General features: G+C 37.8%; 1 protein-coding gene across 5 annotated transcripts in view; it reads left to right on the forward strand.

The window, feature by feature from the left end:
* Lrba (LPS responsive beige-like anchor protein) overlaps nt 1–15,944 on the forward strand; it is a 578,506-nt gene that overhangs the window by 190,955 nt on the left and 371,607 nt on the right. For all 5 annotated transcript variants that reach the window (XM_036190835.1, XM_036190833.1, XM_036190836.1 and 2 more), the window contains one exon: nt 3,799–3,907. In XM_036190835.1, coding sequence (XP_036046728.1) covers nt 3,799–3,907 — 109 coding nt within the window. The remainder of the gene's footprint in view (nt 1–3,798; nt 3,908–15,944) is intronic.

Here is a 15,944-nt window from a genome sequence, read left to right on the forward strand (position 1 = left end):
AAGGATAGTCAGATATAAGGAAAACTTATTTCCATAGTTGAGTCTAGATTTTATAGTGTACCAGTTGTTACAATGCTTTAAAAGGCAGGTAGACAAAAATGTTAAGCCAATGGAGGATTTATTCAGTCATAATGTGAGTGAAGCCTTTATTTTATTAGGGCATTTGTGAAATCGAATAAATTAAATCTAGACATATTGCAGAGGGAGTATTGACAAACTGTGTTGATTGTATGTCTGAAGGAAGACAGTAGAGAAAAGTGAGGACGCTAGAATAACTTTGAGGTTACCTGACTGGGGAATAGGACAATGGTGTGCCATTGACTAATCAATTCAATAATGTTTGAGTGCTGCAAGGCAATGTATTGACAATAAATTCATGATGTGGTTTCAAGTCTCCAGAGGGAAACTAAGGAGCACAAAATAGTATTTTATGTGTGCACTCTTGAAAGCCCCTGTTTACTCTGTTTTACACTCCCAGGAACTTATTCATTAGCAGGTTTAAGAATCACACTGCGGATGTTTTATAGTATATAAAAACTGTACTATTTAAAAGCATTTAAAAATACCCTGATCATATCACCTCAAAATTTTAGACAAATTTTTATTTTTGACATCTAAAGTAGCCAGGAGATAATTTGAAGCTGAAGGATAGGGTATTTCATAGTGCATATATGATTCATAAAAATAGTAAAATGTTATATAAAAGCAGCAAGCTGTTTTAAGTCTATTTTTATTTCTTTTCATCATTGCTTGTATAACATCAATGAATAAATATGTCTCAGGAGGAGGTACAGTCTCTGTTTCTAGCCTGAGTGTGTGTAGGTGTTGTTTGTAAAGGCTCAAATAGTAATGTAGGATTTGTAGAACACACAGCTTCTGCTACAGCTGTTCAGCTCAGTATGATCCTGTACAGTAGAAATAGTCACAGATGACACTTAAACAAGTGATCTTGTTAAACTGTAGTAACAAAACGATTGGTAAGCCAGCTTTGGCCCACAGGCTGGAATTTGCTGACCTCTATATTAGATAACTGGTAATTTGTTGTATTTTCTTTTATATTTTTTCATAAATTCATATTATACATTTTTTCATGAACTCTTGTTACACACTTAGAAGCTTCTATAGTGCATATTTTGGCTCGTTAGCTGTTTTTTTTTTTTTTTTTTTTTGTAAAAAATGTGATAGTGAACTTACATCTTTCTTGAATCTAGGAACATATTCATCTAGTATGTTACTGGAAGTGTAGTAATTAATTTGGGTCCAGTATATGTGCAGTTCATTCATTTTTGCCACAAACATTGCTAAAAAGTGAAGCATATTCCCTGTAGAATGGGAATTGAATGATGCCATTGTGCGTTGTTACTGGATCTGAAGTTTGCAGGTGGGAACTTTGAGTTTCTCTACTCATTGTGCCCTTTTGTAGAGGACAGTTGAGAGGATCGCCATATAGCAGCCACTCAAATTCCAGAAGCCCACCATTGTGTAGGTACTCGGTCACTACCTATAGATCCAAGACCCCATGTTGAAATTAAAGAGGTTTAATTCTCTTGGCCCATGTGACTTGTTATTCAAGGTCTTAAGTAAAGCTGACCTTGTTTACCTCTTGATTTTTTTTGTTTTGTTTTGTTTTTTTGTTTTGTTTTGTTTTTCGAGACAGGGTTTCTCTGGGTAGTTTTGCGCCTTTTCCTGGAACTCACTTGGTAGACCAGGCAGGCCTCGAACTCACAGAGATCTGCCTGGCTCTGCCTCCCAAGTGCTGGGATTAAAGCCATGCACCACCACCGATTTTTAATATCAGAGTTTTAAAAACTTGTACATGATGTTCAAATTACATTCATTTATGAGATTCTGCTCAATATTGTGAAATTTTTTGTTATCCATATAATTAGATGTTCTTTTTGTTACAGTATAGTATTTCAACATATGAATATTTTGCCATTTAAAGAACAATTTCATTTTTGTGGAGATTTGAGTAGTTGCTAATGTTTTGCTAGGATGACTAATTGATATTAGAATTTTTATTTGTATATTCACATATTTTGTAATTATGAGTCTGTGGTTCTTCATATCTTTGTCCAAACTTGGTAAATTGTTTTAGGTCATATATATATATATATATATCCACCCTTTTAATTCCTATAATGAAACACATGACCAAAACAATTAAAAGAAGGGTTTGATTTACAGGATCAGAGGAAGTCTGGGGGCCAGACCATGAGGCTCTTGGTCACATTGTATTCACACTCCGTAAGCAGAATGCTATGAATGCCTGTGCTCACTCCACTTTCTCCTTTTGATTCAGTAGTCTAGGACTCTAGGGCACATGAAGTAATACCACTCACACTGAGAGTGTGTCTCCCCACCTCAGTTAACCTTATCTAAACAATCCCTTAAACTTGCTCAGAGGTTTGTCTCTTCAGTGATTCTAGATCTTGTCAAGTTGACAATATTAACTAGCACAGGTGGTTTCATGTAATACTGCAGTTTCAATTTGTGGTTCCCTGGTAAACAATGATGCAGAGATGATGACATTAACTTCTTGACAGAACTTATTCCAGGCTATATTGAGTCTTAGGGAGACTTTCCCCTTCCTATCATATATTCTAGGATATGATGATCTTCATCATTGGCATTATTTTGTCCATGCTGAAGCTTTTGCTTACTTTTTGTCACTGTAATGTCTTTTTTATTTAGATGTATGATTTTCCTTTTTTATATAACTTATCTAACTAAAATATTCATCTTGTAGTTATCACAAAAAAAGCAACATAGAAAATTGTATTTACATTTTGTGACCAAAGTACAAATGAAGAACATGATGATGCTCATTTGTCCCTGTAATGGTGTTTGAGGTATTTTTCAGTGTTTTATTTCTGGATTTACTCTAGTTTTTTAATGTATGCTTGGACTTCTGCTAAAAATCTAGAAATCTTCATACCTTCATCATATCATATTGTTTACTTATCTTGGTTTCCTTAATTCTGGGAGGTTGCTGACAGCTTTGTTTAGCCTGTGCTGTCTCACTTGTAAATATGAATACCTCAGTGAGAAGAGTCCTGCTGAATGTCTTTGTGTGCTTTCTCCTCTAGGATCTTTGCCTCCTTAAATCTTGGCTGCCTTGATGTGTTAGTGTTGCCAAGACATAACAAAAATACCTGATTTGTTCAATTCATACAACATATTATTTGTGTTTTGGTTTCACAGGTTTCAGTCCTGGCCAGTTGGCCCAGTTGGTTTTGTGTCTGTGGCCAGACAGTGTATCATGGTGGGAGTGTGTGGAGGTGAAACTGTCCACGTCAGGGTGGCTGTAGGAAGCACGAGAGAGTAAAATCTGAAATCCCGATATCCATTTAAAGGCACACTCCTGGTGACCTAATATTAGTCTACCAGGTCCACATTCTCAAAGTTCATAACTCCCAGGATTGTCCTGGCCTGGGACAAAGGTCATTAAAACATGCTCCTTTGGGAAATACTTACCCAAACAATGGTTTCTTTCTGTTGCCTTTGAAATAATGATACCCAACAGCTGTGGAATTATGTAGAATTATTAGTTGCATTAGTCGATTGGCCAGTGTGATACAAACCAATCCGCTGTTACCAGAATATAAGCTTTTGCTGTGTGTCCTTTCATTTATTGAAATGAAATAATATTGACGTGAGAACAAGGGATTAAATATTCATTTTTCTTCAAAAGAACAAAATATACCTCTGTTGAGCCCTGACTAATCATGTATGTTATATATATGTATACATATATATTTATACATTTATTTATTTGACAATATTCATCTCTTACAGATTACTTAGCCAAACAATGAAGGATCATTTAGTAAGAGTAGCAAATGAAGCTGAATTTATCCTGAGCAGACAGAGAGCAGAGGATATTCACAGACATGCAGAATTTGAGGTAAGATGCTCCTGTGTTCTTGGAGCAAGGGTGCTCCTGTTTTTATGTGGTAATTAACGACTTAAACAAAATGGCAGTATTGTCTAAAGAAGCATGCTATTTGTTTTCAAAATTTAGTCTGTGAAAATCATAGAAGATTCTAGGAAAGCCCTCTTGGTTCAGTACCAGTTCATCTGTCATTTGATTAGAGCACCTTCTGTGTTTTGTTGACCTGTTTTGATAATGGGAATGGGACTGTGCTCTTATGGTTTCTAATAACGTAATCAGTGAAGGACTTAGCCCTCTCTAGGGAAATCTCCTGTTATGTCTTGTGGTTATATGTATTTGAAGGTCATCGGACAGACAACTTTTGGGAGGAGTTGGTTCCCTACTGTGACCAGGCCTAGCAGCCTGGGCCTTAGCCTGCAGAGTCACCTTGTGACGTCTGCAGCTCTTGTTTTGGTGGCCCATGAGGGACCATGTTTTGTACAACTCATCTTGTAAGCCGTGCTTATGTTAGCAGTTCTTTCTGACACGTGCAACAAATCTGAACTCATAAAAGGAATGACTGGTTTCCTAGCTATATGGATGACTAAAACAAGGGCGAACTAGACAACTTGAAAAGACTATCTGTTCAAGGGGGTGGGGTGGGGGGAGGGTGGAGGGGTGGGGGGGAGGGTGGGGGTGGGGGGGTGGCGCACACTTTTATTCCCAGTACTCAGGAGGCAGAGGCAGGCAGATTTCTGTGAGTTCAAGGTCAGGCTGGTCTACAGAGCGAGATCCAGGACAGGCCCCAAAACTACACAGAGAAACCCTGTCTAAAAAAGGGAAAAAAAAAATCTGTTCAAATTTGAAGACATTTGAAAGCAGTAGGGGAGCCAGGCGGTGGTGGTGCAAGCCTTTAATCCGAGCACTTGGAAGGCAGAGACAGGTGAAGCTTAGTGAGTCCGAGGTCAGCCTGGTCTACAAAGTGAGGTCCAGGACAGCAAAGACTGGTACACAGAGAAACACTGTCTTGAAAAACAAAAAAATAAAAATAAAAGAATGTATTATGGTTTCTTTCTATTATATAAAGATTAGATAAGCTCAAATATTTTGTTACTTTAGAAAAGATGAAAATCATCCCACTACGGATTAGTGGGTATAGTTTAAAGGTTATCCATAGTTTGGCCTTAAAATAACTTTCTGAACTCTTAGCATCACTGGTTACTTTTTTCTTACAAACAGAGATGCTCTTGTATATTTGGACAAAGCCGGTAGCAGTAAAGAGGCTGATGTATTTCATTTATTGTCAGTAACTGCTGTTGATGTAGCTGTGAGGAATACATCCTTTTAGTTCTTTGCTTTTTATAACATTCATGACATCTTTTCCTTTTGTTTTGTGTTGGAGTTCTGTTAATGTCTTAAGATCATTGATTAGACATACATTTTAACTTCATTCTTAAGAGTGGGTTTTTTTTTAACCTGTAAACAGGAACTGTATTAAGAATCATGTCATGTCCAAACATTGGACTTTTTCTTATAAATAGGGTATATGTATGAATATACACATCTCAAAACTAAGTTTTATTAAAAAATTTGTTTCTTAGAATTTCAGTTTGTATAAACTATACACATCTGTAAACCAGATGTAATAAAATTTATCACTTAATGATTTTATTTTTTTAGAGTCAATTTAAGTTAAAATTCATTTCAGTAATAGTTTCACGATGCTCTTTTAGACAATATTGCTTTGAATTTCATTTATTATGCTATAGAATTCACTTTTTATTAACTTCAGTAGAACTATGTACCATGTGGCCAATTTATTTGCTTGACTTAGTAAAAACATATTCCCTTTTAAGTTCACTACTTGTTGCAAAAATACTTCATTAACTCTGTGTGTGTGTGGCATATATACGTTTATGTATGTATGTGTGTGTGTACATTGAAGGTGTATGTACCTGTGTGTGCCCATGCATCTGAAGCTCAGAGGTCAGTGTTGATGTCTCCCTTGACTGCTCTACGTCTTATTTTTGGAACAGCTTCTCATTGGACCCCAGGGCTCATCACTTCAGCCAGACTGCCTGGCTAGCGAGTTGTAGGGATCTGCCTTGCTCCACTTCACTTCCCAAAGTGTTGGTGTACACTGCCACACAGAGCTTTTAAGTGGGTCCTGGGAATCCATCAGGTCTTTACTAAGTAAGCCATTTTTTCAGCCCCCAGCTACATTTTCTAACAGTACTTAAGGCATATTCATTTAGCCAAACATGCTTTTTTGTATTTATCTTTAATGACCAATTAAACATGAGTAGTATAGTTTTTTATGTTTCTATTCTTTGTGCATTTTCAAATTAATTAAAATATTAACACATGTTGTATGCTTAAATATATTTTTAAATATTTTGATGTTATTGGACTATCCCTCTTTTTATGCAGGCCTTTTCTGTAACCATATTCTAGAAGTCATACATTTATAGCTCTATGAGGTACTAAAGTGTTCTTGATACTTTTCTTCTTGATATTTTTATGTAACTTCCTTTATGATCTGTAAATCATGTTCTGCAGCCAGCTTCTCCGCATGATTTCTTTTCAGTAATTAAATTAGCATTTCCAGCTGCTGAAAAACTTGTTGGCCTTTTCCATTCATTGTGTTTCCTCATGCGTAAAATGCGAGACATCCACATATTTTTTAATTCTTTCAGAGTACCATTTTATTGGCTGGGTTTGGCAGATATATAGTGTGAATGGTTTATTTTCCTATTCAATCTTAAATAATAATCTAAAATATTAATCTTATGTGTCAATTTAAGTATGTACCTAGTGCCAGATATGTATCTGTCCAGAATGGCCATCTTAGAGTAATTTATAAAGGGTTGAGGATTTCTTCCTCTTAGACTATCCGACTAGGTTGTTTTTAAAAAATAGAAGATTTCAGACCACTAATCTGTCTCTTTGTAGGTATAAGAACTATAACACTGTAAGATTTGTAACCTTGTAAGTTTGGATAATTGCCAGTGGATTTATGAATTTTGATTAACTGAACAATTTGGAATAGAATAAATAAATAAATTATATGTCTATTCTTTTGTTGTACTTTATTTGGAAAACTTGAACTGAGTTAAATTTAAGTGAGGAGTGTTTTTTATTATAGCTTTTCTGAATGTGTTTGCTGATAGCACTGAACTTGTGCTTGTCTTCAAAGCACATTATGTCTGTACCTCAATATTCACTTCTCCATTGCTGCAGAAAGTAGTTTTCTTTTTTTTTTAAATATTTTTTTCTTTATCATTATGTGTTTTAAATTTTATACATCAGCCATGGGTTCCCCTGTCCTCCCCCCTCCCGCCCCCACCCCTACCTTCCCCCCAGCTCCTCCCCTCCATTCCCATGTCCTCCAGGATCAAGGCACCCCTGGGGATTCATTTAAACCTGGTGGATTCAGTACAGGCAGGTCCTGTCACCTCCTTCCAGACTGAGCAAAGTGTCCCTGTGTAAGCCCAAGGTTTCAAACAGCCAGCTCATGCACTAAGGACAGATCCTGGTCCCACAGCCTGGGTGCCTCCCAAACAGATCAAGCTATGCAATGGTCTCACTTATCCAGAGGGCCTGATCCAGCTGGGGGCTCCACAGCCTTTGGTTCATAATTCATGTGCTTCCATTCGTTTGGCTATTTGTCCCTGTGCTTTTTGCAATCTTGGATTCAACAATTCATGCTCTTGCAGACTCTCCTCTTTCTCGACAGTTGGACACCTGGAGCTCCACCTGGGGCCTGGCTGAGGATCTCTGCATCCACTTCCATCAGTTATTGGATGAGAGTTCCAAGATGACTGTTAGGGTGTTTGGCGATCTGATCACCAGACTAGGTCAGATCAGGCTTTCTCTCGACCATTGCCAGCAGACTACAGAGGATATATCATTGTGGATTTCTGGGGACCTCTTGAGCACTCTGCCTATTCCTGTTCTCATGTGGTCTTCATTTACCCTGGTCTGTTATTCCTCTTTCTCCCTTTCTGTTCTTGATCCAGCTGGGATCTCCTGCTCCCCTAAGCTTTCTTTCCCTCAAATCTTGCCCTTCATTACTCCCACTGTCGTCGAGGTTGTTCATGTAGATCTCATCCATTTCTCTGTCATTGGGTGATCCCTGGGTCTTTCCTAGGGTCCCGTTTTCTAGGTAGCCTCCCTGGAGTTGTGTAGCAGTCTAGTCATCTTTGTTTTACATCTAGTATCCTCCTATGAGTGAGTACATACCATGTTTGTCCTTCTGAGTCTGGGTTACCTCACTCAGGATGATTTTTTTCTAGATCCATCCATTTGCCTGCAAACCCCATGATGAAATTGTTTTTCTCTGCTGAGTAGTACTCCATTGTGTATATGTACCATATTTTCTTTATCCATTCTTCAGTGGAAGGGCATCTAGGTTGTTTCCAGGTTCTGGCTATTACAAACAAAGGTGATACGAACATAGCTGAGCAATTGCCCTTGTGGTATGATTGAGCATTCCTTGGGTATATGCCCAAGAGTGCTATAGTTGGGTCTTGGGGGAGATGGATTCCCAATTTTCTAAGGAAGCGCCATATGGATTTCCACAGTGGCTGTACAAGCTTGCATTCCCACCAGCAGTGGAGGAGAGTTCCCCTTGCTCCACATCCTCTCCAGCATAAGCTGTCTTCTGTGCTTTTGATCTTAGCCATTCTGACAGGTGTAAGGTGGTATCTCAGTCATTTTGATTTGCATTTCCCGGATAATTAGGGATGTTGAGCAATTCCTTAAATGTCTTTCAGCCATTTGAACTTCCTCTGTGGAGAATTCTCTGTTTAGTTCTATTGCCCATTTCTTAATTGGACTGTTGGGCATTTTGATGTCTAATTTCTTGAGTTCTTTATATATTCTGGATATCAGTCTTCTGTCAGATGTGTGGTTGGTGAAGACCCTTTCCCATTCTGTAGGCTGTCGCTTTGTCTTATTGACCATGTCCTTTGCTCTACAAAAGCTTCTCAGTTTCAACATGTCCCATTGATTGATTGTTTCACTCAGTGCCTGTGCTTCTGGTGTTATATTTAGAAAGTGATCTCCAGTGCCAATGCGTTCAAGAGTACTTCCTAATTTCTCTACTATCAGGTTCAGAGTAGCTGGATTTATGTTGAGGTCTTTGATCCACTTGGATTTAAGTTTTGTGCACAGTGACAGATATGGATCTATTTGCAGCCTTCTACACATTGACATCCAGTTATGCCAGCACCATTTGTTGAAGATGCTTTCTTTTTTCCATTGTACATTTTTGGCTTCTTTGTCAAAAATTATATGTTCATAGGTGTGCGGGTTAATGTCAGGGTCTTGAATTCGATTCCATTGGTCCACATGACGGTTTTTAATGCCAGTACCAAGCTGTTTTTATTACAGTAGCTCTGTAGTAGAGCTTGAGGTCGGGGATTGTGATGCCTCCAGAAGTTGTTTTATTGTACAGGATTCTTTTGGCTATCCTGGCTTTTTTGTTTTTCCATATGAAGTTGAGTATTATTCTTTCCAGATCTGTGAAGAATTGTGTTGGTAATTTGATGGGAATTGCGTTGAATCTGTAGATTGCTTTTGGTAAGATCACCATTTTTATTATGTTAATCCTGCCTATCCATGAGCTTGGGAGATCTTTCCATTTTCTGACATCTTCTTCAATTTCTTTTTTCAGGGACTTAAAGTTCTTGTCATATAGGTCCTTCACATGCTTAGTTAGAGTAACCCCAAGGTATTTTATATCATTTGTGGTTATTGTAAAGGGTGATGTATCTCTGATTTCCTTCTCAGCCTGTTTGTCTACTGTATATAGAAGGGCTACTGATTTTTTGAGTTGGTCTTGTATCCTGCAATGTTGCTGAAGGTTTTTATTAGCTGTATCAGTTCCTTGGTTGAATTTTTGGGGTCACTCATGTATACTAACATGTCATCTGCAAATAGGGAGAGCTTGACTTCTTCCTGTCCAATTAGTATCCCCTTAATCTCTTTATGTTGTCTTATAGCTCTGGCTAGAACTTCAAGTACTATATTGAATAAGTATGGGGAGAGGGGACAGCCTTGCCTTGTTCCTGATTTTAGTGGTATTGCTTTGAGTTTCTCTCCATTTAATTTGATGTTGGCTGTTGGCTTGCTGTAGATTGCCTTTATTATGTTTAGGAATGTTCCCTGTATTCCTGATCGCTCCAAGACCTTTGTCATGAAGGGGTGTTGGATTTTGTCAAATGCCTTTTCTGCATCTAGTGAGATGATCATGTGGTTTTTTTTCCCTTGAGTTTGTTTATATGGTGTATTACATTGACGGACTTTCGTATGTTGAACCACCCTTGCATCTCTGGGATGAAGCCTACTTGATCATGGTGGATAATTGTTTTGATGTGTTCTTGGAATCTGTTTGCCAGAATTTTATTGAGTATTTTTGCATCAATGTTCATGAGGGAGATCGGTCTGTAGTTTTCTTTTTTTGTTGCATCTTTGTTTGGTTTAGGAATCAGGGTAATTGTAGCCTCATAGAAGGAGTTTGGTAATATACCTTCTGCTTCTATTGTGTGGAACATTTTAAAGAGTATTGGTATTAAGTCTTCCTTGAAGATCTGGTAGAATTCTGCAGTGAAACCATCAGGTCCAGGACTTTTTTTGGTTGGGAGACTTTTAATGACTGATTCTATTTCCTTAGGGGTTATTGGACTATTTAAATGGTTTATCTGGTCTTGATTTAACTTAGGTATGTGGTACCTATCCAGAAAATTATCCACTTCTTTTAGATTTTCCAGTTTTGTGGAGTAGAGGTTTTTGAAGTATGACCTGATGATTCTCTGGATTTCCTCATTGTCTGTTGTTATGTCCCCCTTTTCATTTCTGATTTTGTTAATTTGGATGCTGTCTCTCTGTCTTTTGGTTAGTTTGGATAAGGGCTTGTCGATCTTGTTGATCTTCTCAAAGAACCAACTCTTTGTTTCATTAATCCTTTGTATTGTTCTCTTTATTTCTATTTTATTGATTTCAGCTCTCAATTTGATAAGTTCCTGGCGTCTGTTCCTCCTGGGATACTTTGCTTCTTCCTGTTCAAGGGCTTTCAGGTGTGCTGTCAAGTCACTAGTGTGAGATTTCTCCAGCTTCTTTATGTGTGCATTTAGTGCTATGAATTTCCCTCTTAGCACTGCTTTCATAGTATCCCATAAGTTTGGGTATGTGGTGTATTCATTTTCATTGATCTCTAGGAAGTCTTTAATTTCTTTCTTTATTTCTTCCTTAACCCATTGGTGATTCAGTTGAGCATTATTCAGTTTCCATGAGATTGTAGGATTTCTGTAGTTTTTTCTGTTGTTGAAATCTAACTTTAAACCATGGTGGACTGAGAGAACCCAGGGTGTTATTCCAATTGTTTTGTATCTGTTGAGATTTGCTTTGTGGCCATGTATGTGGTCGATTTTAGAGAAGGTTCCATGGGGTGCTGAGAAGAAGGTATATTCTTTTTTGTTTGGGTGGACTGTTCTGTAGATATCAATTAAGTCCATTTGAGCCATAACATCAGTTAAGTCCATTATGTCTCTATTAAGTTTCAATTTGGCCGATCTGTCCAGAGGTGAAAGTGGGGTGTTGAAGTCTCCCACTATTAATGTGTTGGGTTTTATATGTGATTTAACCTTTAGTAATGTTTCTTTTACATATGTGGGTGCCCTTGTGTTTGGGGCATAAATGTTCAGAATTGAAACTTCATCTTGGTGGATCTTTCCTGTGATGAGCATGTAATGTCCTTCATCATCTCTTTTGATTGATTTTAGTTTGAAGTCTATTTTGCTGGATATTAGGATGGCTACACCAGCTTGCTTCTTAAGACCATTTGATTGGAAAGTCTCTTCCCAGCCTTTTATTCTTAGGAGGTGTCTGTCTTTGAATTTGAGGTGTGTTTGTTGTATGCAGCAGAAAGATGGGTCCTGTTTTCGTATCCATTCTGTTAGTCTGTATCTTTTTATAGGTGAATTAAATCCATTGATATTAAGGGATATTAATGACCAGTGATTGTTTGTTCCTGTTGTTATTTTTATTTTTTGGTGGTAGTGTGTGTGTACTTCTCTTCTTTGGGGTTTACTGCTGTGGTGTTATCTATTGCCTGTGTTTCCATGGGTGTATCTGCGTTCCTTAGGTTGGAATTTTCCTTCTAGTGCTTTGTGTAGGGCTGGGTTTGTGGATAAGTATTGTTTAAATCTGGTTTTGTCTTGGAAGGGCCTGTTCACTCCATCTATGATGATTGAAAGTTTTGCTGGGTATATTAGTCTAGGCTGGCACCATGGTCTCTTAGTGTCTGTATTATATCTGTCCAGGTCCTTCTGGCTTTCAAAGTCTCCATTGAGAAATCGGGTGTTATTCTGATGGGTTTGCCTTTATAAGTCACTTGGCCTTTTTCCTTTGCTGCCCCTTAGTATTCTTTCTTTATTCTGTACGTTTAGTTGTTTAATTATTATGTGGCGAGGGGACTCTTTTTGGGGGTCTAGTCTGTTTGGTGTTCTATAGGCTTCTTGTATCTTCATAGGCATTTCCTTCTTTATGTTGGGAAAGTTTTCTTCTATGATCTTGTTAAATATATTTTCTGTGTCTTTGAGTTGGTATTCTTCTCCTTCCTCTATCCCTATTATTATAGTTTTGGTCTTTTCACAGTGTCCCAAATTTCTTGGACATTTTGGGTCATGACTTTGTTGGTTTTAGTGTTTTCTTTGACTGATGAATCTATTTCTTCTACCGTATCTTCAACACCAGAGATCCTCTCTTCCATTTCTTGTATTCTGTTGGTTATACTTGCCTCTGAAGTTCCTGTTTACTCAGATTTTCTATTTCCAACATTCCTTCTGCTAGTGTCTTCTTTTTTTTTCTATTTCCCTATTCAGGTCTTGGATTGTCTCCCTTGCCTTTTCATGATTTTCATGCAAGGATTTATTGTTTTCTTCTGCTTTATTGTCCTTTCCTCTAGTTTTTTTTTTTTTTTATAGCGTTCTTCCCATTTTTTGTTTGTCTGTTCTTCTACTTTATTTTTTATTTCTTTTATATAAGGCTCTAGCCTCTTCATGATGTTACTTATAAGGTTGTTTTCTTCTTCTTCTTCTTCCATTCCGTGATGTTCAGGTCTAGCTGTTGGAGAAGGGCTAGGTTCTGGTGATGCTGTATTGCTCTTTATTTTGTTGTATGTACTTCTGCCTTGACGTCTGCCCATCTACTCTTGTGTTCATTCTTGGACTTATTGGTGTACTTGGTCCAGAGAGAGTTGACAGATTTAGGGAGCCTCTCTCAGGTCCAGATGGAAGCTCTGGACCAGATGGGAGCACTGGTCCAGATGAGAGTGCTGGCTGGATAGGAGCTGGGGGGCTGGACTCTTAGTCTCGTGAAGTCCCTGATATCTCCTTATTTTGTCCAGATGGGAGCTCCTCTTGTCCAGATGGGAGTTCTTCTGGTCTCTGGTCCAGATGGGAGTTCCATGGCAGGATGGAAGCTTGGGGCTGGTCTCTGATTCTCAAGAAGTGGCTGGGGTCTCCAGCAGATGGGTGTGGGGGCAGGGTGTGGAGACTGCAGTGTCTGCCTGTAGTCTTGGAAGAGGGGAGCTTTCCCGCAGGGCCCGCCTATTGGCAGGAAACTGGGGCCAAGTTGGTCAGGTCCTCCCCAGGTGGTCTGTGTCCAGTGGTGGGACCCAGGCGCAGTTGCCTCTCTGACTATAACTCATGCACTCACCTCTGGTCCAGATGGGAGTTCCCAGAAAGTAGTTTTCTAAGGTAATGTAGTTCTTTGAAATAAATTATTAGCATCTAGCTATGTCTTTAGATGACTTGAGTGATAATTCTTTATTAACATAAAAAGCCACCAGAGCCAAAGAGTAATCTTTACTCATGGATTTATTTGGGATTAGAACCTCTAAACTAATTAATACTCTATGTCCGTTTTTGAGATTTTGATGATTGTGTGATGTATTGTTGACTAGGCATTTTAAACAGATTAATTGAAAAGTCTCTAAATCTGAGTTGCCACTTCATTTTTTGTCTTGTGTTATAGCGTTGGATTGATGATACACTACAGTGCAGTACAACATATATATGTGTGTAGTCTTTACTATTTAATGACATTGTAACAGAAGATGGAGTGCTAGAAATATGCTGTTCTATTAGCATGTTAGCCCATATAATGTAATTCAGTTGATCAAAAAGTTTAATGTGGGAATGAAATGTACTTGAAAAGAGAGATTTAAAAAAATTCATGAAATAACAGTGCTAGTCCTCAAATCTGAAGAATTGTAGTTGTCCCGATTAGTCTAAACATCGTTTGAAAAATAGAACAGGAGGAAGACATTCACTTTCCCATTTTTGTACTGCATATAGACTTAGTGACCAAAACATCATGGTACTGACATAATTATAGACATAGATCAAAGGAATAAAAGTGAATAACTGCAGATATGTAAAGCTTATTGTGGTTTATCATTGTGCCCCAATCATTAACTGGATAGTATATGGTCTTTGCTTTTGAACTTATAGGTTATTGTTGTTACTGTTCATAAATAGAAGTTCTGGAGACAGACATTGAATGTATTCATTGGTCAATGAATGCAGAAAGTGAGCCTCACTGTAAGGTACCTGCTTGCCAATCAAGTCAAGAGTTTGGATTTTTCACCAGGAGGTGATTTTGATAGACTTTATTATGCTTGCTGCCAAAAGAGCAATTCATGTGAAGGGCGTAGCTAGAAGTTTCTCTGATCCTGCCTAGGCCCTGCAGTCCTGTGGCTTATAAAATAATCACACAGAGGCTTAATATTATTTATAACTGCTTAGCCATTAGCTCAGGCCTACCACTGACTAGCGCTTACTTTTAAACTCAGCCTATTTCTGTTAATCTTTATGTCGCCATGTGTTCCATGGCTTTACCTAAATGTAACAAAGTTTTCCTGTCTTATACAAGGTCCACAGCTGCTGAGACCCAAGTAAACACACAGAGGCTTACATTAATTAGAACTGCTTGGCCATTAACTCAGGCTTACTACTGACTAGCTCTTGCACTTAAACTTAGCCCATTTCTGTTAATTTATATGTCGCCATATGTTCTGTGGCTTCACCTTGTGCCATTACATGCTGCTCCCTCGATGGCCTACTGGCTTCCCCTGACTCAGCTTTCCTCTTTCCAGAATTCTTGTCTGCTTTTCCCGCCTATACTTCCTGCCTGGCTACTGGCCAATCAGCATTTTATTAAACCAGTGTACAAAAGCACTATCCCACAGCAGAAGGGGAGTAGATTTCATGGTGCTACTCTCTTTTTAATCCTAATTTCAGCTTGTCAGATATGTTCTGATGTTGATGGCTATAGTTTTAAATCCAAGGTCTTTTGGAATGTCAGTGTGGTATCTGACAGATTTAGCTGGTCTTGAATGCTCCTTCAGATACTGTGAATGTTTGCTACCTCCATAGCTAGCATGTAGGTGCATGTTGTTATTAGGATCCAGGTGTTAACTTTTGCAAGAGAGCAATAATTGAAAGAAAAAAATTATCCATTAACTTTGGGATTTAGGCTTGTGACAAACACTTTTATCAAATGATGTTGGTATGACCAGATAGCCTCATTTGAAAGAATGTAGTTGAACCTTTAAAACATGTGCATAGCATCACTCAGAATGGATCAGTGACCTTTCTCAGTGAGAACCAAAATCTCTTCTCAGAAAACGTGGTAGTCTTTCTTCATAACTTTGTATTTGGAAATAGAATTTTTGGATATAATACCAAAAGTTAAATTGAAAATAAATAAATTAAATAAACAAACAAACAAATAAATAGATTTGTCAAGTTTAAAAATTCTCAATTAACTCAGGACATTTTCACGTGTGGAAACATACAAAATAGGAAAGAATATTTATAATACCTTTTTCACATAAAGGTGTTACATCCAGAATTTTCTAAGAAAACATAAACTCATAACAAAAAGATAATTCAATTACAAATGTAAACAACTTTAGTGCAACTTTTAAAAAGATGTATGTATAAATGACCCAAAACATGAAAAATGTTCTATTGTTAATATTAGCAAAGCAAACCAAAGTGTA

The sequence above is a fragment of the Onychomys torridus genome, chromosome 6, assembly GCF_903995425.1.
Source record: "Onychomys torridus chromosome 6, mOncTor1.1, whole genome shotgun sequence".
Classification (NCBI taxonomy): Eukaryota; Metazoa; Chordata; class Mammalia; order Rodentia; family Cricetidae; genus Onychomys; species Onychomys torridus.